This window comes from Nomascus leucogenys, chromosome 17 (assembly GCF_006542625.1).
Source record: "Nomascus leucogenys isolate Asia chromosome 17, Asia_NLE_v1, whole genome shotgun sequence".
In the NCBI taxonomy this organism is placed as follows: Eukaryota; Metazoa; Chordata; class Mammalia; order Primates; family Hylobatidae; genus Nomascus; species Nomascus leucogenys.
The window spans coordinates 20328485-20354997 of record NC_044397.1 but is presented as its reverse complement, the minus strand read 5'-3'; the positions used below and the strand labels follow the sequence as shown (position 1 = coordinate 20354997).

Below are 26513 nucleotides of genomic sequence, written 5' to 3'. Positions count from 1 at the left end.
TTTGGGAGGTCGAGGCCAGCAGATCACGAGGTCAAGAGTTCGAGAACAGCCTGGCCAATATAGTGAAACCCCGTCTCTACTAAAAATACAAAAAGTAGCCAGCCATGGTGGTATGCACCTGTATTCCCAGCTACTCGGGAGGCTGAGGTGGGAGAATGGCTTGAACCCGGGAGATGGAGGTTGCAATGAGCCAAGATCGTGCCACTGCACTCCAACCTGGGTGACAGAGTGAGACTCCGTCTCAAAAAAAAAAACAAACAACAAAAAACAAACAAAACAAAACCCTTACTAGTAGTCGTTGTAATAGTAGTAGCAGTTAGAAGTAACAGTAGCATTAATAAAGATATTTGGAATGATATTAGAACAATGATGAGAAGGGGGAAACAAGCTGAGACCCAGCATATCACTGACCAATCAAGCTCTGAAGGACAATTGTGGCAAGCATGAGAATGCTGAAGTTCGAGAAGTTTGAAGGCCAGCACAGTGGCTCACACTTGTAATCCCGGCACTTTGGGAGGCCAAGGTGGGAGGATCACTTAAGCCCAGGAGTTTGAGACCAGCGTGGGCAACATGGCAAGACCCCATCTCTACAAAAACTAAAAAAAAAAAAAAAATTAGCTGGGCATAGTGGCGGGTGCCTATGGTCTCAGCTACATAGGAGGCTGAGGAGGGAGGATCGCTTGAGCCTAGGAGGTCAAGGCTGCAGTGAGCCAAGTCTGCACTACTGCACTATAGCTTGGGTGACAGAGTGAGACCCTACCTCAAAATTTAAAATACCAAAAAAAAACTTGAGTCAGTGAAGTCTGCTTCCCAGCAGAGCAGAGATGAATCTACAGAAGGCATCCTGGAGAAACGGCAGCATCACTTCAGCCTTCTCCACCCACATCGTCTCTAATGAGGCTATTCACTAGTGGGGTCCATTCTCAGAGGTCACTCCAGTGGGTCTCAAACCAACCCCCAGAGAAGTTAGACCTGTGGTCACATCCCAGAAGGGTTCTTCAATCCAGGCAAGCATCACCAAGATTTTTCTTCATGAAAAAAAATCAGTTTTAATACATTTTTCTTTTTAATGTGTGTTAAATAACCCTGAGAATACACCTCAAAAATTTCAGTGATGCCGTCATCACTAAGAGCAAACAGAGATTAAAGATTTGTATGTTCCCATTGCTTGCCATAGCCTCTCCAAGCTTGGTTTGGATGATTGACTGCTCTGTCACCCTAGCACTCCTGGAATCCCAGTGTATCCTTTGCGGGAGACCTGGAAGCATGAGACCCACAGCTTTAAGCCTTTCTTTTTTGGGTTCTGGATTACTTCTCTGGGAAACTTTCCCTCATCACTCCTTTTAAAGGGTAATCTGAGTGTCCTTCCTGTGGACTGGGTTCCACTACAGCACAGAGGATTTTTCTTAACACTGCATATTTTAATTAGCTCTCTTGTCTGCATTTCCACTAGACTGTAAGCTCTCACATGGTACAGGCTCTTTCCTCTTTTCCACTGTGCGTGTCTAGCACCTAGCAGAGTGCCTGGCAATGGTTGGTGCTCTCTCTATATTTGCCATATGAATGGATGAGTGCTAGAGCTAGAGGTAATGGTGGCAGAGTACATACATCACAGGTTAATGGCAACAGGTTCCAAGAGGGAACAGAGGGGTTTATGGGACATGAAGTCAAGTCCCAGGCTAATACAGCTCCACGCCTCTAAACAAACTTAGTGACTCCAAAGGTATTTGAGCCTACTTGTAGACATTCCAGTTTTAAATTCGCATTTTATAATTCTGGCTGTGACTTTATACTTACAAAGCAGCAGCCAAAGTTATAGTTATACTACCGGTAGGCATGTACCACAGAGAGATGAACTGGCCCAAGGGACAAGATGTCCCTGTAAACAGGCATTTGCATTTGAAAATTTGGCATTTAGGGTACAGTACTTGGTGGCAGCCAAAACTGCCTTCACAGAGAAAGTATAGATGGAAGAAGAAAGTGAGAGTGGAGGAGTGTGAATACATATGCATCATCTCCTTGGCTCAGCAGAGCACAGCAGCAAAATAATACATATGCCACGGTGATCAATGCCCTGGGACTCAGTCATGCTTCGCAGATCCAACAGCCAGCATCTCATACCTTGGGCTGATGGAGAACCCAATGCAATCTTACTAAGACTAAGTGCAAAGAAATGTTCTAGTGGAAAGAAGTGTTGTAGTGACAATTCAATGGAAAACACAGTTTTAAGTATATTTTATTTCTGTAAAAGTTTATTGGGCATAAGCAATTATGTTTATGTTTTAACAAAAATATACTGCTATTTCCTAAAAAGAAATTCAGGAGAACAACATTTTTTTCCTCTCGGCCTACATAAGTGATCACTCGCTGCTGGAATATGAGATTAGGTAGTGGTAGACAGGCTATAGCAAGAGAAGACAGGATCAAGGCCCCAGGGTAATTTGAAGAGGGAGGGAGAAACTGAAAAAATGAACATGATTGTGTGGACCAGGCATCCATTATGCTGAGAACAAGTATGTAAAGGCCTGAGTTCAGGAGGCTTTTTGTAGTATCAAGAAATCCAAGTGAGAACTAAAAAATAGGGACATAAATTCTCCTAACCATACAGCAGATTCTACAGGCAAGAGATACAAATATCTACCTTCCTGGGAAATAAAGTGTTTGAAGAAAATAATGAGAACTTCAAACTCCTCTAAGGCATTTTAGAAAGTCTAACTGCAATAAAGGGAAGAAAGTTGGAAACTTCCACATATTTAGACTATAAAAATCAAAGTAATAGCTAATAGACAAATTACATCTACTTTTGCTGCCCCTCTCCCCCAAAATTAAAATATTGCATAAATTGGAAAGGTCATGGGCTGAAACAAAATACAGAGAAAATAGAGACTGATTTTGAAGATTTATTATCTTGAAAACACCTTAACCAAAATATTTTAGAGGTTGAAAATATATGTGGCATCTATAAAAATGTAAATTTGGGCAGAGAACTGGTTTGTTTTAGAAAAACAAAACTCACTTTCATCACAAAACAGACAAGCTCAGGTCTTTCCTTGCAGCCATTCTATACACTTCAGTGCTTTGAAGGAGCTGGCCACGAGCACGAATTACTCCAATATTTCTATTTGCTCTAAACTCCATTCCAACTCTGCCTTCACTTCAGATTTGAGGGCATATCTGTGAGCCTCTCACCATTTCTAATGATCTGCCCTTTTTATTTGTCTCTGTATTTCCTGTTGTATTTGTTTCTTTTCCTTATTTAAATACATTTTCCCATGATTATCTCTCTGTTGTAGATGATTTGTAAAGTAGAGAGGATCCCACTACCACCAAAAATCATCATGAACATTTGTCTTAACCTCCCTAGTCCTTTTTTATTATTGATTTTAACCAGATGAAATAATTATGCATAAATAACTATGTATACTCTTACTACACTTAAATAGTGTATCTTAAAACACTATTTTGTTACACTTAACCACTAACACTACCCACTATAATTTTCTTTTGTCACTAAGAACTAATCACAACATGATTTTAATACTGATATGACAGTCCATACTATAGCAGAACCATAATTTTCTAGTATATGTCCATATAACTATTAGGATAAATCCTTACATAAAAAATAGTGCTTTAAACCCCATTAAAAAGTGGGCAAAGGACATGAACAGACACTTCTCAAAAGAAGAGATACATGTGGCCAACAAAGATATGAAAAAAAGCTTAATATCACTGATCACTGGAGAAATGCAAATCAAAACCACGATGAGGTACCATCTCGCACCAGTCAGAATGGCTATTGTTAAAAATTCAAAAACATAACAGATGCTGGCCAGGTTGCAGAGAAAAGAGAACACTAATACACTGCTGGTGGGAGTGTAAGTTAGTTCAACCATTGTGGAAAGCAGTATGGCAATTCCTCAAAGAGCTAAAAGCAGAACCACCATTCAACCCAGCAATCCCATTACTGGGTATATACTCAGATGACTATAAATCATTCTACCATAAAGACACATGCATGCAAATATTCATTGCGGCACTATTAATGATAGCAAAGACATGGAATCAGCCTAAACGCCCATCAAACGACATCAGTGACAGACTGGATAAAGGCAATGTGGTCCATATACACCATAGAATACTATGCAACCATTAAAAAAAAAGAATAAGATCATGTCTTTTGTGGGAACATGAATGGAGCTAGAGGATATTATCCTTAGCAAACTAATGCAGGAACAGAAAACCAAATACTGCATGTTCTCACTTTTAAATGATAAGAACTTATGAACACAAAGAAGGAAACAACAGACACTTGGGTCTACTTGAAGATGGAGACGGGGAGGAGGGAGAGGAGCAGAAAAGATAACTATTGAGTACTGGGCTTAAAACGCGGGTGATGAAATAATATGTACAACAAACCCCCATGACACGTGTTTATCTATGTAAATGAACCTTCATGTGTACCCTCCGAACTAAAAGTTAAAAAAACAGGGGTCTGAAAAATATAATTTTTTAAATCTCTTAATGGATATTGCTAAATTATTGGCAGAAAGATTGTACATGAAGTTACTGATCTTGCAGAACTCCCAACAGCTTTAATTATTACCAGTTAAAAGTCTTCGATAAAATGTGCTCTGTAGAAAATGCTTACTAATTTTGCTTTATTTTCCATTTTTAAAAATTTGCCTTTCATATTTTACAAAAAAAAGAGTATTTTTTATATTTTGCTCATATTTTAAGCATTTCTGTTTTCTCTTTTGTTATTTTCTTCAAATGTATATGAAAATCACAATTTCTTACATGTGTTAGTTATTTGTCTTCATTTTGTCTATGACATACAGAAATATTTCATTTCATTCATCAGTCTTTCCTCTGTGATTTTCTTAATTGCTTTTATGTTTAGAAAATCATTTTCTATCCAGAGATAAGATAAATATTCATCTATATTTCTTCCAAGTTATTTTGGTTTAACTCTTTATATTTAACTCTTTAATCCACTTGGAATAAAATGGGTAATTATTTTTAAGGGGGGATTAGCTAAACTGGACTTTTCTTTTTTTTGAGATGGAGTCTTGCTCTGTCACCCAGGCTGGAGTGCAGTGGCGCAATCTCGGCTCACTGCAAGCTCTGCCTCCCGGGTTCATGCCATTCTCCTGCCTCAGCCTCCCGAGTAGCTGGGACTACAGGCGCCCACCACCACGCCCAGCTAATTTTTGGTATTTTTAGTAGAGACAGGGTTTCATCGTGTTAGTCAGGATGGTCTCGAGCTCCTGACCTCGTGATCCGCCCACCTCGGCCTCCCAAAGTGCTGGGATTACAGGCGTGAGCCACCGCGCCCGGCCTTAAACTGGACTTTTCAATCCAAAATAACCAATTTCTCCGAATAGCAACCCTTGTTGGGTTGGATAATTTTATAATGAAACTATACCCTAGTTTCTACCTCCAATCTATTTATTTTTGTTACATAAACAGTTCTAATTTTTAACCAGTTTCGTGTCGTTTGTATTATTGTGGCTTTTTGCAACCCAGTAGAGTGATTAAGAACCCTACTTTGAAGCAAGGATGCTTTTACTCAGATCTCAACTCTACCTCTTACTAGCTATCTCACAGTGGGCTAGTTATGGCCTCTCTGTGACTCAGTTTCTTCATCTGTGGAATTGGCATACCAATATTAACTTCCCTCATGAGGTTGCTATGAAGATTAAATGAGTTAGTTGTGCAAAATCTCGTGTTACAGAGAAAAGTCTAAGAGACCAAGGCACAGAATGAATGTCTGTAGCTAAATGTGAAAGAATAACATTGTAGGCAAATATCAGTTTGCTGAAGACATTTCTCACAGCTATGCCATGTCCAACTTGCCAGCTCCCGTTTCTCATAACCTGGTTTCATGACTAACTAAAGTTGTGAACACCAAAAACAGTATTCTAAGAAAACAGAATCTCAACTTTCAGAGACTGCTGTTTTTCTAGGTAATAAAGAATCTCTATAGAGTTGCATCATTCAGAACAATAACGGTGACACATAGTTCTCTGCAACATTGGAAGTAGATTCACTATCAAGGGTAAGCCTTCCAGGAAGGGGCATTCTCTTCTCACCCACCTATGCTGCTGCCTAGTCATCTATCAGTAGCTAAGAAAACAAAATGCAGAGAGAAGGTAAAAGGCTCAACTGCATCTATGATGCACTAGACATTTTCTGTCCAAGGGATGGAGTCATAAAACAAAATATTATGTACGGGGCTTAATACCTGGGTGATGAAATAATATGTACAAGACCCTGTGACATGTGTTTACCTACGTGACAATCTTTACACCTACCCCAAACCTCAAATAAAAGTTAAAAAAACTTATTCTGTCCCATGCAAGGGTGAAGAAATCTGTCATCTATTTAGAAAGTCAATTTCTCTGCTTTGGTTACCTGTGACTCTAATATTTTTATTATCAATTAATCTTCAATATATTTTATTTTTAGAGCAGTTGTAGGTTCACAACAAAATTAAGTGGAAAGTGCAGAGAGTTCTCATATATCCCCTGCCTCCACATTTGCACAGCCTCCCCCACTATGAGCATTAGGCACCAGAGTGAGACATTTGTTACAGCCCCTCTATGACTCATTTTCCTTACCTGTGAAATGGGCATACCAATATTACTTCCTTCATGATGTTGATATGAAGATATTTAATGAACCTATACAGCCAATCATTTTTACCCAAATACAAGCAATCACTTTTACCCAAATGTAACCCAAGTTTACATCAGGTTCACTCATGGTGTTGTATATTCTATGGGTTTTGACAAATGTATAATGATATATCCAGCATTGTGATATCATACAGAATAGTTTCATTGCCCTAAATATCCTGTGTGCTCCACTTTTTTTTTTTTTTTTTTTTTTTTTGAGATGGAGTCTTGCTCTGTCGCCTGGGCTGGAGTGCAGTGGCACGATCTGGGCTCACTGCAAGCTTCACCTCCTGGGTTCAAGCCAATATTCTGCCTCAGCCTCCTGGACTACAGGCGCCCACCACCAAGCCCGGCTAATTTTTTGTATTTTTAGTACAGACGGGGTTTCACCATGTTAGCCATAATGGTCTCAATCTCCTGACCTCGTGGTCGGCCTCCCAAAGTGCTGGGATTACAGGCATGAGCCACCGCGCCGGGCCTTGTGCTCCATTTATTTATTACTTCCTCCCACCTAATCCCTGATCTTTTTACTGTCTCTACAGTTTTGCTTTCACCAGAATGTCATATAATGGGAATCATACAGTATGTAGCATATCCACATTGGCTTTTCTCACTTACTAATATACATTTAAAGTTCTTCCATGTCTTTTCGTGACTTGATAGCTCATTTCTTTTTAATATTGAATAATATTCCATCATATGAATGTACCACAGTCTCTTTATCTATTTACCTATTGAAGGACGTCTTAGTTGCTTCTAAGTTTTGGCAATTATGAAAAAAGCTGCTATAAACATCCATGTATAGGTTTTTGTGTGGGCTTAAATTTTCAACTTATTTGGGAGAATACCAAGCAGACCAATTCCTGGATTCTATGGTAGGAGTATGTTTAGTTTTATATGAAACTGTGAAGCTGTCTTCCAAAGAGGCTGTACAATTTTGCATTTCCACCAACAACGAATGAGGGTTCCTGTTGCTCTACATTCTCATCAGCATTTGGTGTTGTCAGTGTTTTGGATTTTTGCCACTCCCATAGGACTATAGTAGTATCCTGTCATTTTAATTTACATTTCCTGGTAGGTAGATCAAGATGGCAGAACAGAAGACTCTACCAATCGCCCCCCTCCCAAACCCCAAGGACTCCAATTTAACAACTACCTACCCACAAAAAAAGCATCTTCATAAGAACCCATAATCAGGTGAGCACTCACAGTACTTGGTTTTAACTTCGTATTGCTGAAAGGGGCACTGAAAAAGTAGAAAAAAAAAAACGCAACCCTTCCCCTCCACCTCCCCACCCCAGCAGCAGTGGTATGGTACAGAAAGCTTGTCTGTGAACTGGGGGAGGGAGAGTGCAGCAATTGTGAGGCATTAAACTCAGTGCTGTTCTGTTATAACAGAAAGGAAAACCAGTCCAAACTTAGCTGATCACCCACCCAAGGAAGGAGCATCAGCTAAGTTCTCACCAATCCCAGTGGTAAGAACTTGAGTTCCCACAAGCCTTACCACCATGGTCTAAAGTGCTCTGGGGCTCTAAATAAACTCGAAAGGCATTCTAGGTCACAAGGACTCCAACTCCTCGGTGAGTCCTAGGGCTAAACTGGGCTCAGAGACAGTTGACTGGAGGGGCATGTGACCTACTGAGACACTGCAGCACCTAAGGCAGGGCTGCTATTAACACTTCCCTAGCCCCAGGCTGCATAGCTCACAGCTTCAAAAGAGACCTTTTCCTTCCACTTGAGGACAGGAGAGGGAAGAGTGAGCATGAGTTTGTCTTGCATCTTAGATACCAGCTCAGCCACAGCGGGATAGGACACCAATCAGAGTCATTAGGCCCCCTTTCCAGGCCCTAGATCCTAGATGATATTTCCAGACATACCCTGGGCCAGAAGGGAATCCATTGCTTTGAAAGAAAGGACGCTTTCCTGGCAGCATTCATCACCCGCTAAGTGAAGAGCCCTTAGGTCCTGAATAACCAGCAGCAATATGTAGGTACTACATTGAGGGTCTTGGGGGAGACTCTGAAACTTGCTGGCTTTGGGTGACTCAGCACATTCCCAGCTGTGATGGCTATGGGTGAGACTTCTTTTGATTGAAAAAAGAGAAGGGAAAAGCAAAGGGGACTTTGTCATGCACCTTGGCCACAGGGGTGTAGAGCACCAAGCAGGCCTCTTGGGGTCCTCAATTCCAGGACTTGGCTCTTGGATGGCATTTCTGGATCTGCTCTGGGCCAGAACGGAGCACGCTGCCCTAAAGGGTGAGTCCCAACCCAGGCAGCATTCACCACAAGCTGACTGAAGAGACTCTGTGCCTTAAGGGAACATTGGTGGTAGTCTGGTAGTACTCCCTGTGGGCCTGTGGTGACGGTGGCCATGAGGTGAGGCTCCTCTGCCTTTGAAAAGGCGAGAGAAAAGTGAGATGGACTGTATCTTGTAGTTTGAATGCCAGCTCAGCTGCAGTATAATAGACTTCTAAGGGTTTTGACTCTGATCCCTGGCTCCTGGGTGGCACCTCTGGACCTGCCTGGAGCCTGGGGGAACTTGCTGCCCTGAAAGAAAGGACACGGGCCTGGCCGTCTTTGCCACTTGCTGATTGCAGAGAACATAGGCAGTAGCCAGGGAGTGGTTACAACAGGCCTTGGGTGAAATCCAGTACTGTGCTGGCTTCAGGTCTGACTGAGAACAGTCATAGTGGTGATTGCCACAAGGGAGCTTGTATCACTCCACCCTCAGGTTCGGATGGCCCAGAATAGAAAGAGAGCCTCCATTTGTTTAAGAGAAAGTAAGGAAGAGAAAATGAGTTCCTGTCTGATAATACAAAAAATTTTCCCAGATCTTGTCCAAGACCATCAAGGCAGTACCTCTACAAGTATGCAATAACCACAGTGTTACTGGGCTTGAGGTGCCTCTTGAAGCAGATACAGCTTAGATCACCATATCCAAGTCCTATCAAATATCTGGAAAGCCTTCCCAAGAAGGACCAGTACAAACACCAGACTGCAAAGACTAAGATAAATACCCAGACACAGATGAACATCTACAAGTATTAAGACAACCCAGGAAAACATGACCTCATTAAATGAACCTAATAAGGCACCAGGGACCAGTCTTGGAGAAACAGAGATATGTGACCTTTCAGACAGAAAATTTAAAATAGCTATTTTGAGGAAACTCAAGGAAATTCAAGAAAACACAGAAAAGGAATTCAGAATTCTATCAGATAAATTTAACAAAGAGGTTGAAATAATTTAAAAGAATCAAACAGAAAATCCAGAACTGAAAAATGCAATTGGCATACTAAAAAATGCATCAGGCTTTTAATAACAGAATTGGCCAAGCAGAGGAAAGAATTAGTGAACTTGAAGACATGCTATTTGTAAATACACAGTGAAAGGAGACAAAAGAAAAAAGAATAAAAAAATGAAGCATGACTACAAGATCTAGAAAATAGCCTTAAAAGGGCAAATCTAAGAGTTACTGGTCTTAAAGAGGAGGTAGAGGAAGAGAGAGGTAGAAAGTTCATTCAAAGGGATGACAGAGAATTTCCCAAACCTAGAGGAAGATATGAATATCCAAATCCAAAAAAGATTATAGAACACCAAGCAGATTTAACCCAAAGAAGACTACCTTGAGGCATTTAATAATTTGCATTTCCTAATGAGATATGATGTTGTGCATCTTTTCATATGCTTATTTGCCATCTTTCGTTCTTCTTTGGTGAAGTGTGTTCAAATCTTTTGCACACTTATTAATCAGGTTGTTTGTGTTCTTATTGTTGAGTTTTACAATTTCTGCGCATATTATGGATAACAGTCCTTTATCAGATACATCTTTTGTAATTATTGTATCCCTGTCTGTGACTTGCCTTTTCATTCTCTTGACAGCTTCTGTTGCAGATGAGAAGTTTTCAATTTTGTATCAATTTTTGTTCCCCAAAGTGCACAAATGTAACAGGCTACGAGTACAAGTTTTTCTGTTACCCCAAATTGGCAATTAAGGCCACAATATTAAAATAGAGAAGTTGGAGAACTGAGAACAACTGGAGCTGACCACCATCTTTAAGGCTTACGAAGACACAACCAGGTAAAGGCTCTGCTGCTCTAAATCATCACCCCAAACTGTACCTTCTCCCTCCAGTCAAGTCTGAAAGGAAGACTGAGGTAGGAACGGAGAAAAAGGAAATGATTAGAGGTATAAGGTGGCCTTGGTAGGGGTGGAAGGGAGTAATGCTTCAGTTTTCTATCTATTCCACCAAGACATGCCTCGCACCACTGAACCAAGTGCTGGGGCTGCCATGAGAACCACTCTTAAAGCCTGGAAGGAGTTCCTGTAGGAAGAGAAGGCCAGAATTTCATTTCTAGCTTTGACATCTGCACCTGCAGTGGCCTTGCCAATCCAGCCCCTGTACCTACCTGAACTGAGGGCAAAAAAAGTGACTTAGAAAAGGGAGAGAGCACAGCTTTGGGGTGACCCACACGTGTATCTTCATGGGCCATGTGAACTTGGGGGAAGTAGCTAGGTTTGTGTTATCTTGACAAATTCTACCCACAAGGATTGGCCATTGAAAGCACATCTCAGCAGCAGGAGCTGGGGAGTGTTCCATGTATGAGATATCAATGACTGTGCAGTGGTGAGGTCCCTAAGGGGCTTCTGAAAACTCCCAGATAGAGACCACTGCCTCCCAGTCCACAATAACCAGATAAACAGTCAAAATTTTACAGAGGACCAACTTCAGCTGCACTATTAAATGTGAGAGACTTGTCCTTTTTTTTCTTTCCCAAATCACCACAAACTGTGGAACCCTAGAAGAAGGAGAGGGAGGTAGTATCCCGGAGGCAGACCACACCCACGTCTTCTATTCCCGACACCTTATATCTGATCTGTGATGTTGGAGGGAATAGCTCTAAATTAGATTGAGATTGAGGCTTGTCTAACACTGAATTGTTATGGTTTGTTTTTTTTATAGAAGCATAACCAAAAGATCACAGGATCTGCCCAAGTAAAAGAGAAATTTGACAAAGCTTAAGTAATTGAAAAAAAGAAGTTACTTTCATCTATATGCCCCAGGGAAATTCAGAATATTCAGCAAACTCATTACTAAAAGTAAACAAAATAATACCAGGCAAAGAGGCAGAGGAAGGAATATATTAGGAATAGGAACCCATAGCATGGCATAAAGATGTGATAAAGCCATCACCCAGCAGATTTTAAAATCTTTTCAAAAATATTGTATTCTATTCTGAAACATAATGATGAAGTAGGTGTCATCATCTTATTTTCACTAATAAAATTGAGGCATAGATAATGACTTTTACTAGATCACTCAGTATAAACACTACATGAAAAGTCAAATCCAGATTATTCGGATTCCTAATTTTATTGTCATTCCATTTTTAAGATTCTGTAATATTAACTTGGAATAAATTAGTGTTGTAATAAAAAATTATTCCATCTAAAAAAAGTCCTGAGGTATTTACTACCTCTGTGACCTCTCAGAATCCACATGGGAAATGGCCACAATAATGCCTTCTAACAGGGTTACTGAAAGGATTAATGATGAAATATGACCTAGCAGATGATAGGCACTTGAAAAACAGTGGCTGCTACTGTTAGCATTTTTTTCATCATTCATTCATAATTACCACCTATTAAGGTGATTATTTACTGAAAAGACATCAGTTACATCCAGAGTCATAACAGTACAGGTAAAAATATATTTACGTGGAAATTTTGGCTTATGGAAAAAAATCATAATTCAGGGTAAACAAAATTCCTCAAAGTAGCTAGCATTTCACAATAACTTAGGTGCCCTAGTTTATGGACTACTCTGCAGATAAGAAAAACATAAAGTGATCGGTTTTGTCCCATGCAATATGCCTTATCACATTGTATCAGGACTGGAAGGGCACTCAGAGGGAACATTTAGGCCAAAGGAGGCTACATGATATACTCAGAGACATCTGATCACACCTCACCTCCATTCATCCTTCATATGCCCCATCTGTTTGTTTGCTGGCTGTTTCTATCATATCATACATTTATGTGCCACCAAATTTCATCTTTGTCATTTAAGGAAGGCACCTAAGATACCAGTATTGGTTCCTCTGCTCTTGGTACTTCATTTCGGGGGAGTACTTGGCCTCACCATCTGGTTCAATACCACGTAACATTGCACTGAATGACCAGACAAGTATTTGACTCATGACAGTCTGTTTGATTTGTGATCCCTGTATCCCCTCCCCTCTTTGACCATTATTCTCTTTATTCATTCTTCCTTCCACGCAGAGCATGTAGCAATATGTTGTTGTTGTTGTTGTTTGAGACAGAGTTTTTGCTCTTGTTGCCCAAGCTGGAGTGCAATGGCGCTATCTCGGCTCAATGCAACCTCCGCCTCCCGGGTTCAAGCAATTCTCCTGCCTCAGCCTCCTGAGTAGCTGGGATTACAGGCATGCGCCACCACACCTGGCTAATTTTTTGTATTTTTAGTAGAAGTGAGGTTTTGCCATGTTAGCCAGGCTGGTCTCAAACTCCTGACCTCAGGTGATCCACCCGCCTGGGCCTCCCAAAGTGCTGGGATTACAGGTGTGAGCCACCACACCCACCCAGGGATAGCAAATATGAACCAGTCACAGTATTTGATGCATTTCACTTTGTTCTCTTTAGAAGTTCTCATAATGGTTGTCCTGAGGAAAATCAATTAAACTATTGACTTAAACACCATTGTGGGATCAATTATGATTCCAATTAGCTGTGCCATCTGGGTTGCTCATTACCACTCTTGGAAAAACCTTGTTAGAGTGAGAAAGTGTGTCTCTTATCCTCGTGTTTATTCATCGTTAGGTCTAGAATTTACCTTTAGACACTGGCCCTGCATGCTCAAGATCCCACAGCTAGCCTCCTCTATTGTGATGCCTTGGGTCTGTCTGCCCAAACCATTTTTCCTGGCCACAGAGGGCCTGTTACTGGCATCCCTCTTCTCTTCCCACTGCAAGAGCTAACAATTACTAATTCATTACGTGTCAGTCACTCTGCTAACCCACTTTGCATGCACGATTTCTTCAAATCCCATGAGGTAGACAATACCGTTCTCCTCTTTCAAAAAGAAAATACTTGAACCTTGGAAAGAGAAAGGTGCCTTTTCCAACACCACAGTGTGTTCAAACACAAGTCCCTGAGACGCAGGCACTGCCCCTCATCCCAGCTGCCGTGAGTCTGTCTCAGAGCCAGGTTCCTGATATGTTCTGCGCTCATAAGCCTTTAATGAGATAAACAGGCTAGAGAAACCCCAGAAATGTTTCTCAAAATTGAGATCCTTCAACACCAGCATCTTTTACAAAATATAGATTCCCAGGGACACACATCCCCCCATCTCATACTTACTGAATCAGAATCACAAGAAGCAAGACCCAGGAACCAGTGCTTGAATACTGTCCGGGGGGGTTACATGCTTAAAAGTTGAGATCTTCTGCCCTGTGTCTTTCTTACAGGACACCTAAAGTGTACTTAACAAAGTCTTCCCAGAGACAACGCCCTGACTTTTGGTGGTCTAGCCCTAAAATGTAACTGTGATATTGTGTCCAGAATTAGTAGGTTCTTGGTCTCACTGACTTCAAGAATGAAGCCGCGGACCCTTGCGTGAGTGTTACAGCTCTTAAGGTGGCACGTCTGGAGTTTGTTCCTTCTGATGTTCGGATGTGTTCGGAGTTTCTTCCTTCTGGTGGGTTCGTGGTCTCGCTGGCTCAGGAGTGAAGCTGCAGACCTTCGTGGTTACTGTTACAGTTCTTAAGGTGGCGCGTCTGGAGTTGTTCGTTCCTCACGGTGGGCTCGTGGTCTCGCTGGCTTCAGGAGTGAAGCTGCAGACCTCTGCCGTGAGTGTTACAGCTCATAAAAGCAGTGTGGACCCAAAGAGTCAGCAGTAGCAAGATTTATTGCAAACAGCAAAAGAACAAGGCTTCCACAGTGTGGAAGGGGACCCGAGCGGGTTGCCTCTGCTGGCTCGGGCAGCCTGCTTTTATTCTCTTATCTGGCCCCACCTGCGTCCTGCTGATTGGTAGAGCTGAGTGGTCTGTTTTAACAGGGTGCTGATTGGTGCGTTTACAATCCCTGAGCTAGACATAAAAGTTCTCCAGGTCCCCATCAGATCAATTAGATACAGAGTATGGACAGTAAAGGTTCTCCAGGGCCCCACCAGAGCAGCTAGGTACAGAGAGTCCATTGGTGCACTCACAAACCCTGAGCTAGACACAGGGTGCTGATTGGTGTGTTTACAATCCCTGAGCTAGACATAAAGGTTCTCCACACCTGCACCAGACTCAGGAGCCCAGCTGGTTTCACCCAGTGGATCCTGCACTGGGGCTGCAGGTGGAGCTGCCTGCCAGTCCTGCGCCATGCTCTCGCACTCCTCAGCCCTTGGGTGGTCGATGGGACTGGGCGCCGTGGAGCAGGGGGTGCGCTCGTCAGGGAGGCTCAGGCCGCACAGGAGCCCACGGAGGTGGGGGAAGGCTCAGGCATGGCTGGCTGCAGTCCCGAGGCCTGCCCCGCGGGAAGGCAGCTAAGGCCCGGTGAAAAATCGAGCGCAGCGCCAGTGGACTGGCACTGCTGGGGGACCCAGTACACCCTCAGCAGCTGCTGGCCCGGGTGCTAAGCCCCTCATTGCCCGGGGCCGGCCGGCTGCTCCAAGTGCAGGGCCCGCCAAGCCCACGCCCACCCAGAACTCCAGCTGGCCCGCAAGCGCCGCGCGCAGCCCCGGTTCCCGCTCGCGCCTCTCCCTCCACACCTCCCTGCAAGCTGAGGGAGCCGGCTCCCGCCTTGGCCAGCCCAGAAAGGGGCTTCCACAGTGCAGCGGTGGGCTGAAGGGCTCCTCAAGTGCCACCAAAGTGGGAGCCCTGGCAGAGGAGGCGCCGAGAGCAAGAGAGGGCCGTGAGGACTGCCAGCAGGCTGTCACCTCTCAATATGATCTGAATTTGAGAGAATACTTTGTGATACACTCAAAGCTCAGCTTTTGGCTATTTATTTGATGAAGTTTCAGCTGCCTCTGGCTGAGTTCGGAGCCCTATGTCACAGAAAGCACATAAAAGCAACTAGTTTGCTGATCTTTTCTGTAGCAGCCACAAAAAGAGATACCCTATTCAATCAAAATGTTTGTTGATTATCTATTCTTTGCAGATAATACAGAGGTGAAAGGACAGGGTTCCTGTCCTGAGAAAGGCTAGAGTGGATACAGATAAGAAAATAATCAATTCTCTCTCTCTCTATTTTTCTCTGTGCCCCTCCCTTCATCCCTCCCTCTCTTTCTGTTTCACACACACACACTCCCATACGCCAACTCAACCTGTCTTCATCATTAGAATATCATGTTTGAGTTCTAGTGCTTAACCAATGTAAAATTGGCTTTTCACCATCTCCCTCCTTTCTTTTTTCTTAATAAGAACCTTCAACTTCCTAGACCAATCTCTTGTCTCTTCCCTTCTTGTGTTGATGTCACACTCTTGTATTTATTGAACCCTTCCATTATCAAAAACAGGTGTCTAAATGTCATAAACTCAACATCTGCCTTGACATAAGATATCCCCATAGCAAATCCACTGATCATATAAGAAAAAACAGGTGAAAACTAGTATCAACAGGAAGTCCAAAATACTTAGATGACGAGTCAGTCAGCTGACTCATTAAATGCTCGAATAAAAAATTTCCAGCAATAATTTCCTCAATATGATATTTATTTGAATATATAACACTGCATTAAAATTTGTTAATTTCTACCCCTCCCCAAGATCAAAGGAAATAATGAATAATGAAAATCAACCCACACATTTCAATTCAAACTTACCATAGAGGTCTGGTTGGCAAATCTCAGTCAGTGATTCCTCCTGGTTCCCAAGCCAGAGCATAGGAGGTTCCGTCTACTCTGCTCTAAATGAATGTACAGCCTCCTGAAATGCAACAGGTCATTAACATAATGAAAAGGAAATACAGCCTCCCCCTAATTCAGACTGCTCACCTTATCTTCCCTGAAATGAGTTCTCATCCATTTATTTCAGGACATAGACAAACTGTCAAGTATCAAATACTCACAAATAGAGATTGGAAAAAGAAGAAAAATTCAATGATGCCTATGTGATTCTCAAGCTCTGTACAAATAAAAAATTCATCTTGTACTGAATCAAGTGACGAAAGAAACCATTTCTTATCTGGAGTTACTCCCAAATAAATGTTGTACTTGTGGCTTTTATGTGGACTCTAAGCTTTCAGAGTTTCAAACGCTACTTACTATAATCTAACTACAAATTCAGCTCCACCTACTTTTGTTTTCAGGTAAATAATGAGTGTATTTTAGTTGGAAGGAGTTTTCCTTCTATGTATTTTTTTTAAAACAAAACCTAAGCCTTGCTCTTGGTTAACTTCATGTGGTTCAGCTAAAGTCAGACTTACCTGAGTTTTTTCTTTGAAGCAGGATAGACATCACTTAGGTTGTCTATCTTCTTAACAGAATGCCATGTTGGCTTTTTTCCACGTAACATTTAATTCCAATCTCTAGAAATAATTTGTAGAGAGAGCGAATTTGCCACATGTACAGCAATTAACATGAAAAACTTTTCCACACACACAGAAAAGCTCATGATGTGGTCTGGAAAACAAGTCACTTCCAACTTGTGGAAAACTGAAGGTGTTCTTGCCTTTAAGGCAAGATCTGCCTCCCATAGTCATTCTAGTTATTCTGAACCTGTAACTGCCTCTCCCTGTTTTACTTTGAGATATTTATCATGTGTGATCAGTTGAAAGTTAACCTGGTGTAACACAAAAAGAAAAAAAAAACTCTTTTGCTTGAATTTGTTCACAAAGGACATCCATTCTTAACAGAAAACATAGCTTTTGTTTTCCAAATCACATGTGAGTTGTTTAATTATGAAGTTCCTAACAATGATGGCAATTTAAAAAATAGTAATAAATGCATTGGAAACTATTGCAGCCTTGGCTAACCATATGTGAGACAGAACTCCGTTATTTGCCATCATCAAATATAAAGAAAATAATGAGGAAAGAAATCATAGCAGTCGAAAATTGTACTCATATAAAAGAAATCTGGCTTGTCTTGTGGGTTCCTACTAACAGAACTATGTAACATTTTGTTGCCAGTTACTAGCCAAGGTTTTGTATTATGTATATGGGCCACCTAAAACTGAAAAAACAGCTGCTTCCACACATACCCCCGCTTGCCTATATGACACTTCTCTCTCCCCTTCAGGATCTAGCTTGATGTGCCCTCACGGATGAGTGTGTCTGTCCAATAGCTCCTTCCACGGGTAGCCAAGCATCTGCATCCCTCTAAACACCAAACCCTATAAGAATCATTAGTATCGACCCAAGTTTCATTTCTCCTCGGTGGCCTTAAAGAAATCTTTCCGATATTTGCTGTGTCCCTACCTGTCCTGTAGTGCTGGAGCTGGCTGGAGAGAGGCAATGAAGGCCGTGAGGCTGCCCTGTGGGAGATACTGGCCCTGCACAGAGCTGGGGGAGGGCACAGTGCTGGCAGCTGGAGGAAGAGGAGGAGGAGGAATTTGTGTGCCACTGCAAACAATACACAGTGCCAACAAAAACACCATCTCTTTTCCCAAGAAGTTCAAAGCACTTTGCAAACATTAACTTATGAGCCCACATAGTCACAAAGCAATTATTATTTTATTACACCCTTAAGATAACCACTGCAAGCAAAGTGACTAGAAAAAAAAGAATGCATTCATTGTTTCATTATTCCTCAGCTATTTATTGAATGCCTACTATGTGCTGGGCACTGGAGGTGGAGGAGCTCCTATGGGCTCTCACACTACTCTATGCTCTTTTGCCAACTAAGCACCTGGCTACACTAGCTATTATGTTTATTTACACTTTATTTTTGCCCAAATTGTTTAATGGAATGTGCTCCATTCTTCAGAATGCCTATAATGTGCTAAGTGCTAAGCGAACACACAAAAGAAAAACTTGTAAAGTTACCTATAAATCTCATTACCACTTTAGGAACTGGGGAATAGCAATTCAGAGTGCTTTCTTTTAAGGTGCCATAAACAAGCTTTAGTGTGTGCAATCTTTGTCTCTTTCGAGGTTTGTGGAATTGCTATAGTGAATAAGGGGAATTAAGATCAGTAATATGGTGCTGAATAGTTTATATAAATAATCTGTATTTTTTAAATCATTAATTAGATGAGCAAGCATGTTTGGTGATGCAGAGAGCATTTATCCGTGGGTCTTTTTATGATCTCCCTTTTATTTGATGTGACAAAATGGTTGGTCAGATATAGAAAGTGGTTGACGCCGTTTCTAAATTCTTCTTTAGGCATTGGACTCCAGATATTTTAGAGTATATGGCTGTCTAAGACTAACTGGATGAGAGAGGCTGGTGGCTGCTTTTTAAAAATGCATGACTTTTTGATAAATTGAAAGGGACTCAAGCTGTTGTCTTTTAAAGATGCAAGCGAGGGATTCTAGTCTGTTCAGGTGTTACCCACACAACAGGTGGGTGAAATTGCTAGGCAGGTGAAAGTCCAATGACCACAACCACAGAGGATTTAAGAGGGAGATTTTATTATTTGCAACAAGGAAGGAGGACATCTGGGATAGTTTCCCAAAGCGGTGCCTCCAGGAACAACAGTAAAAGCAGGGCTTGTATTAGGCTGGTTAGCTGAGTCATTGTATGTGGAAGTGGCATAAAGGCAGTGCAGTCGCCTGCTGATCATGCTTCTACATAAATCGCACGTACAGAAAATGGCAAATAAGCTTCTCCCTGAGCAAGGTTTGTTACTATGGTTAATGAGCAGAGTTGGCCAAAGTTCCTTTCCAACTCAGGCATCTCTGGATCCAACCAGTTTTAGTTTTTCCAGGGCTGAGCTTCTTCCCAGAGCTTTTTGAAATAAGAACTCAAGATACAACAGACACAAGTGGGGATTTCCTCACAGTGCATACCCAAAAACCTGGAACCCTGGGTTACACAGGGAGTCACTAACCCACCCTAGTTTGGACTGAACAGAGGCTGTTGCGGTTCTCACTCAGAAATTTACATATATTTTTAAAGTCGTAGAGAATTATAATGCCACTTAAAACCCAACATTCCTCCCTAATAAATACTTCTTTGACAAACCAGAATGTGATGGAGGTATAATATTGATCCAACATTCAAATGTATTGGTTAACACACATACCCCATGAAATTCAAGCTCCACATCTTAGCAGTTAAGTAGCACCTTCCTTTGGCCCCAAAGTACCTTTCCAGCCTCAGCCTCAACTTAATCCTCCTTATCACTCTGGCCACAGCATAGGTTTTCATAACAGTATGTGATGCTTACCTGGTACCCTCGGTCTTGAAGCCTGCCCCCACCCAGCTCCAATAGACAGACAGACAGACACACACACACACACACACACACACACACACACCTTTCCTACCTGAAAAACTTCATTCTTCAAGAGCACATAATATCTTCTTTGCCAATTTCTTCCTAAAATATATCATGTATAGCGATCATATCTTATTCCTTCTTATCTTCAGCAATTAGTATAAATCTTTGTTGAATGTGGATTTCCTAAAACACATCAATATAGCATTTACTGAGGCTGGCAAGGTGATCAATTACTTGGGTTTACTCTTCAGCTGGTTGCACAAATTGGATTTTAAAAAATCTTTTTATTAAGGAGAGCTGCTAATGAATAGAATAAAATCAGTTAAATAAATTATTAAGTTAAAAACAGATCTATTATTTTTTATTAGAGAGGTGCTACATTAATAATACCATTATTACCCAGCTTCTCACACCTTAGATAGCAAAAAACTTCAGAGCCTGGGCTCTACCCCTAATATAATAATAGCACTGAAGGGAAAACTATACACCTGTGGAACTTCTACAGGCAGATGAGAAACGGCTAAACATCAACAGCAATGACAATGCCAGCTGAAACTGCTTATTTCTGGTTTCAACTTACATAGGAAGAGAACAGAATAAAGGGATAGGGAAGGATCCAGAACAAAAGAGAAAAGGAGGAGAGGAAACCAAGGGAATGGCTGCTGGAAAAGATTATCCTTAGAATTAGGTTCTGCCATTTTTCTCTTTATGAAAGTGAGAAATAGAGACATTTGTATTGATTGCACAGAACAGAATGACCAGCAGTTGGAGATAAATACTACTTGGTAAAAAGTTGTCCCATCTTCAAAGGCTCTTGCAAAAATTAGGGGCTGCTGATCTCTTTCAGTATTTTAGGAAGAGTCCTATCATTATCTGGATTTGAAACATTGATGTCTGTTTTTCAGTTTTACTCAAAATAAACTCGGGGAAATCAATAATTTAACCTGTGAATAGCATGTATGTTTAAAACTACATACTTTTAGTAGGCATAGTAAAGTGCTTCTGCAAATATTCTTAGTTCACTTGATCCTCACAGCAACCCTTCAAGGTGAGTATGGCATCTTTTTACAGATAAAGAGAACGCGTCTCAGAGAGATTCAGTGTCTTGCAGAATTAATATATAAACCCCAACAGTCTAACTGCACTCTTGGGATTCTTTCATCAAATTACAACACTATGTGAATGCTTTAAGAATTATTATAGATGCAACTTTTATTCTTTACAGAACAAAATGCTGGCACTTTATATTATGCACCCGAATTTACTGAACAAGAGGTCTGTATATGATATAAAATGATTTTTTTTCCTTGACACCTGGAAATTACCTGAGAATCCCGATGTTATTTAAGGAATGCATTCCCAAGTTAATTAAACCTAATGAACACACAAGCAAATATTTAGTTTCAGTTCTAAAAGCTTTCAGCCTTAATTCTTTAGCAGGCAATGCAAATTCATGTTGCCCGCCAAATCCAGCAGAGGGCAGGATACTCCCACCAACAGTCAGCAGCTGGCTAGTGCCTCTAGCCAAGCCAGTGCAGTTACCTGGTGCAGTGTTCCCGCACTGGAGCAACAATCATCATCTTCTCACCCGGATCCGAAATACAGTGCAGGCTTGTGCTGAAAATAGAGAATGTGGGATGTGCCCTTGGAAAGGTCCAGAAAAGTTTTGCCTTAGAGGCTGCTCACATTTTGTTTGATCTAAAGATACCTGGAAACTAGCCAGTTCCAACTACCTTCCTGGAATATCTTGCTGAGGATGCTACACTACGGAATTAATTTAAGATATACCATGATAGTTTCTGTTTCTGGCTTTAGGCCATCTTAGGTCATAGCTGAGCTACTCCACTCTTGGGCTCCATGACTCACTCCCACACCTTCTATCTCCCTGTGTCCCTAACAACTCTTAAGAGCTACCCATTGCATGGCCTCCTCGGTCTGTCATCCCTGCATAACCCTCACTAATCAAGAATAATGACCTCCTGCCCACTAATTCAAATTCCCCCCAAGCCTGACTTACGGGCCACCTCCTCCAGGAAGTTGCTGGAGGTCCTGGCCCCAGTGGTCATCATCAAGAAACATTTGCCAATGCCAAAGTCAAATAAAATATAAAGAAGAATCTCTAAACTCACTGTTTCATTTGGGAATCACAGAATTGCAATTTGAGTTATACAACACACAGGGGTGATCTTCAGTATGTCTGAAGAACAAAGAGAAGGTTGGAAGTTTCATTGGAAAGAGAAATGTTATGTTATCTTGAAAGAAAACTCATTGGCACTAGCAAAGTTTTGGGGGGCTGGCAAGCTCTGATTGGTGAGTGATGGTGGTAGGTAAAATTAATCTTAGAGTCTCAGCAGGTTGTTTCAGCAACTGGGCATGTGGACAATTCTTGGGGTAGCTGTTGTGTGCCCCTAGTCATTTTCTCCCTTACCCCTTGAATCTTATTTAGTTCAGTATGACAGTAATAAATCAATATGTGTAATTAACTTTCACAGTAAGTGAACTATTGGGTGAAGGTTTTGTACTAGAGCTTGGGTCTAAAATGATATATCCCATTCCTTCCATTCCAGATAGTGGCATGATAAATGTAACACGGAAGAGAGAAAGGATAAATGCCACAGTTCACAGGAGAGAACAGTGCTTCTGAAGGTGGCAGAGTAATTGTAGCAAACTTCTAGAATTTTCAAACTATGGACTAGAAGTTTGTCATTAGGACCTCAAAGGCTCCCAGGGTGAGGTGGCAGTAGGGGAAGGAATGGGTAGTTGGACAGGCTTTGTACCACCCCCAAACCCACTTCCCTACCCTCACTTCCCCCCACCTCCAACCAGATGAAAACAATGCCATTTTAACATGTATTATTTGTGTACACCTCTGGATACTACATAAAGAGTTCCTTTAAAGAAAGCAGATCTGCAAGTAAGCAAACAATCCACCCACCAATAATCATAACAACAACAAAACAAATTTTTAAAAAAACAGCTTAAAAATCACTGGTCTAAAATTCAAAGGCCTTTCTTCACTGTTGAGGAAACCATTCCTGGAGAGGAGGAAAGACCAAACTAAGTTGTAGGCTGATCAGTGACGGAACTGGAATTTGAATTCCATCTAGCCTCTAAAGCCTAAAACTTTTGACTAAAAGATGAGGCTTATATTGAGCCTGAAAGATAAGGAGTCATTAAATAAAGGGATGAACCCCTTAGCCATTCTTAAGTAGAAAGAGTCACCCAACCAGCAAAGCCACCCAGAGCAGAGGTGAGGGGCAAAGTTGCTTGCATGAACTTAACCAGCCACAGATTAAGGTTATGTTTTAAACCACATTTATTGGCAAGGCATTGAGCACTTGGACAGTGTGACGAACCAGATAGATGTGACAACTCTCTGTGTTCATGGAGCTTACATTCTAGTAAAAGATATGGACATGTCACTATCGTTTGAGAAATGTTACACTGGAGAAGTACAATGTTCTACAAGGGAGTTAATAAATTCTATGCTCAGCACCACCTCCCAGATTATTCTTTCAGCCAAGTCTAATTAATTATTCAAACAACTAGTTGTCCCAATTGCATAAAGTCCAGCCTGGCTCTCTTTAGGCCTTTCTCTACCCTCAATGCAGAATGTCATCCAGGATCTCAAGTTGCATTTATTTCTCATGTCTACTCAGTCTTCTGCAATCTGAGACAGTTTCTTAGTCTTATCTTTTCTTTTTCATGACCTTGGCACTTTTGAAGCATATGGTCAGCTGTTTTATAGAATATTCTTCAATCTGTTTGTCTAATATTTCCTTATGATTAAATAAAACTCATGTATTTTTGGCAAGAATACCCCAGAAATTTTGCCACACTCTTCTCAGTGCATCATATCAGGAGTCCATGTTGTCAAAGTGTCACATTTTGATGATGTTTACTTTGATCGCTTAGTTGTTAGTCTGCCAAGTTTCTCCACAATAAAGATATTTCCCCTTGTAATTAGCTAGTGAAGATAGTCTGAAACTGTGTAAATATCTTGTTTCTAATTGTATTTTTGCACACTAGTTTTAACACCGATTGAATTGTCCTTAAAACAATTATTACTGTGCCATTAACCAAATGGCAACTTTATATTTCCACCACTTCTTCTATATTTACTCTTTGGAATTCTACTGTAAGGAAGACACCTCCTTTCTCCCTCACTTATTTATTTATTTGATTGTTTTCATCAGTATGAATTAGTAGATATTTATTTTATTCAATGGATTATAATTCATTTATTTTTTGGCACATATTGTCCCAGTTTTAGCCTTCAAGAGCTCCTTTAGGTTGGCTTCCAGTCCTTTCAATATGCTCCCATCATTTTTGAGCATTCACATTCTGGCATCACAAGATGATTCAAGGCTAAGCGCAGTGTCTCAGGCCTGTAATGCCAGCACTTTGGGAGGCTGAGGGGGAAGAATCACTTGAGCCCAGGAGTTTGAGACCAGCCTGGGCAACAAAGTGAGACCCAATCTCTTAAAAAAAAAAATTAGCTGGGTGCACTTGTAGTCCTAGCTACTTGGGCTACTCGGGAGACTGAGGCAGGAGAATCGCTTGAGGCCTAGAGGTCGAGGTTACAGTAAGCAGTGATGGCACCACTGCACTCCAGCCTAGGCAACAGAGTGAGACTCTTTCAAAAATAGATAGATAGATAGATAGATAGATAGATAGATAGATAGATGATAGATAGATAGATAGATAGATGATAGATAGATGATAGATATAGATAGATAGATAGATGATAGATAGATGATAGATAGATGATAGATAGATGATAGATAGATGATAGATATAGATAGATAGATGATAGATAGATAGATAGATAGATAGATGATAGATAGATAGATAGATGATAGATAGATAAAAAAAAAAAAAAAAAAAAAAAAAAAAAAAAAAAAAAAAAAAAAAAAAAAAAAAAAAAAATAGATAGATAGATAGATAGATAGATAGATAGATGATAGATAGATAGGGAGGTTCAGGCATATCTTTTACTTTCTGCATCCCAGCCTTCAAATTAGCCATTTAACTGAAAAATGGTACTTAGAATTCAAGTTCTAAGTACTAGGATACTCATTGCTGCTGAGATGTCATTGCTTCTAGTCCTAAGTGAACAGAGCTAAGAAATATTTGTATATACAGTTGGCGCTCTATATCTGCAGATTCCAACCTCAGATCAAAACTAATTCAAAGAAGATAAAAATTAAAACAATATAGAACAACAATTATTTCATAGCATTTATACTATATTAGGCATTGTAATATCTAGAGATGATTTAAAGTATACAAGATGTGCATAGGTTATGTGCAAATACTATGCCATTTTGTAAAAGGGACTTGAGCATCTGTGGGGTGCCCTGGAACCAGTTCCCTGTGGATACCTAGGGACAAGCTTATATACACAAAAATACATGCACATCTATAACTATTTCTGTAACTATCTCCTCTCTCTCTCTTTCTCACTCTCTCTCTTTCTCTCTCTCTCTCTCTGTGAGTGTGTGTGTGTGTATTCAGAACCAGTGAATCTACATGTGAATCTAATCCATAGGAGTCATTCTCACCTTCCCGTTTCCTCATCTGTAACTCTTTTGTCTGATAGGGAGAAACTGGCTCTCATTATTCACAATTTGTTTACTTATTTGTTCAATCTTAGAATACATATAGTTTTAGAATTACTAACACATTCTCCTGTGAAAAATGAATTTCCTGAGAAGGGCACAATATTTTTGTGCAGTTGTTTTTGTCTTTGCCCTTATAGAATATATTTAAAAGGCTGTTTTTCAGTATTACTTAGATTCATTCTTCTTCATCCCATTTATTATGGTTGTGGTATTAATTTATGTATGGTATATATAACATTGGTTACTGTTTGTGTTCTATTTTGGTTTCCCACACATCCTGGTTAATATTAATTAGTTTTTTAAATATGTGAAGCACTACTTGGTTCAAGAAGTTAGAAACATCCCAGAAGATGTACTTGCAGAAATGTCCCGCTTCATTCCTTCTAACCATTACCATTCCCCATTCTTTCCACCCCATTCTCACTGATCTCTGTAAATAACCCATCACAGTAGTTTCTACTTTTACCTTCCTATATTTCTTTTTGTGCAGATGAGAAAATATACGTATATTTTCTTATATCTCTTTCTCATCTGATGGCACCATACTATAGACATATGTGCACTTTACTTTTTTCACTTAAAAGTATATCCTAAGCCAGGCGCAGTGACTCACACCTGTAATCCCAGCACTTTGGGAGGCCGAGGTGGGCAGATCACGAGGTCACGAGATCAAGACCATCCTGGCCAACATGGCGAAACCCCCATCTCTACTAAAAATATAAAAATTAGCTGGGCATGGTGGTGCGCACCTGTAGTCCCAGCTACTTGGGAGGCTGCGGCAGGAGAATCGCTTGAACCCAGGAGGCGGAGGTTGCAGTGAG

General features: G+C 40.9%; 1 protein-coding gene across 2 annotated transcripts in view; it reads right to left on the bottom strand.

The window, feature by feature from the left end:
• The window catches only part of CYTIP (cytohesin 1 interacting protein), a 76824-nt gene extending 56627 nt beyond the window's left edge, over positions 1 to 20197 (bottom strand). Inside the window, exons 1-4 of one of the 2 annotated variants that reach the window (XM_030796816.1) lie at positions 20115 to 20197; positions 18102 to 18210; positions 17109 to 17210; positions 16507 to 16609 (exon numbers count right to left, since the gene is read on the bottom strand). In XM_030796816.1, coding sequence (XP_030652676.1) covers positions 16507 to 16509 — 3 coding nt within the window. In that variant the 5' untranslated portion in view covers positions 16510 to 16609; positions 17109 to 17210; positions 18102 to 18210; positions 20115 to 20197. Of the gene's footprint in view, positions 1 to 16506; positions 16617 to 17108; positions 17211 to 18101; positions 18211 to 20114 lie in introns of those variants that run through there. The other variant, XM_030796817.1, reaches the window with a different exon arrangement.
• Between the last annotated feature and the right edge of the window lie 6316 nt (positions 20198 to 26513).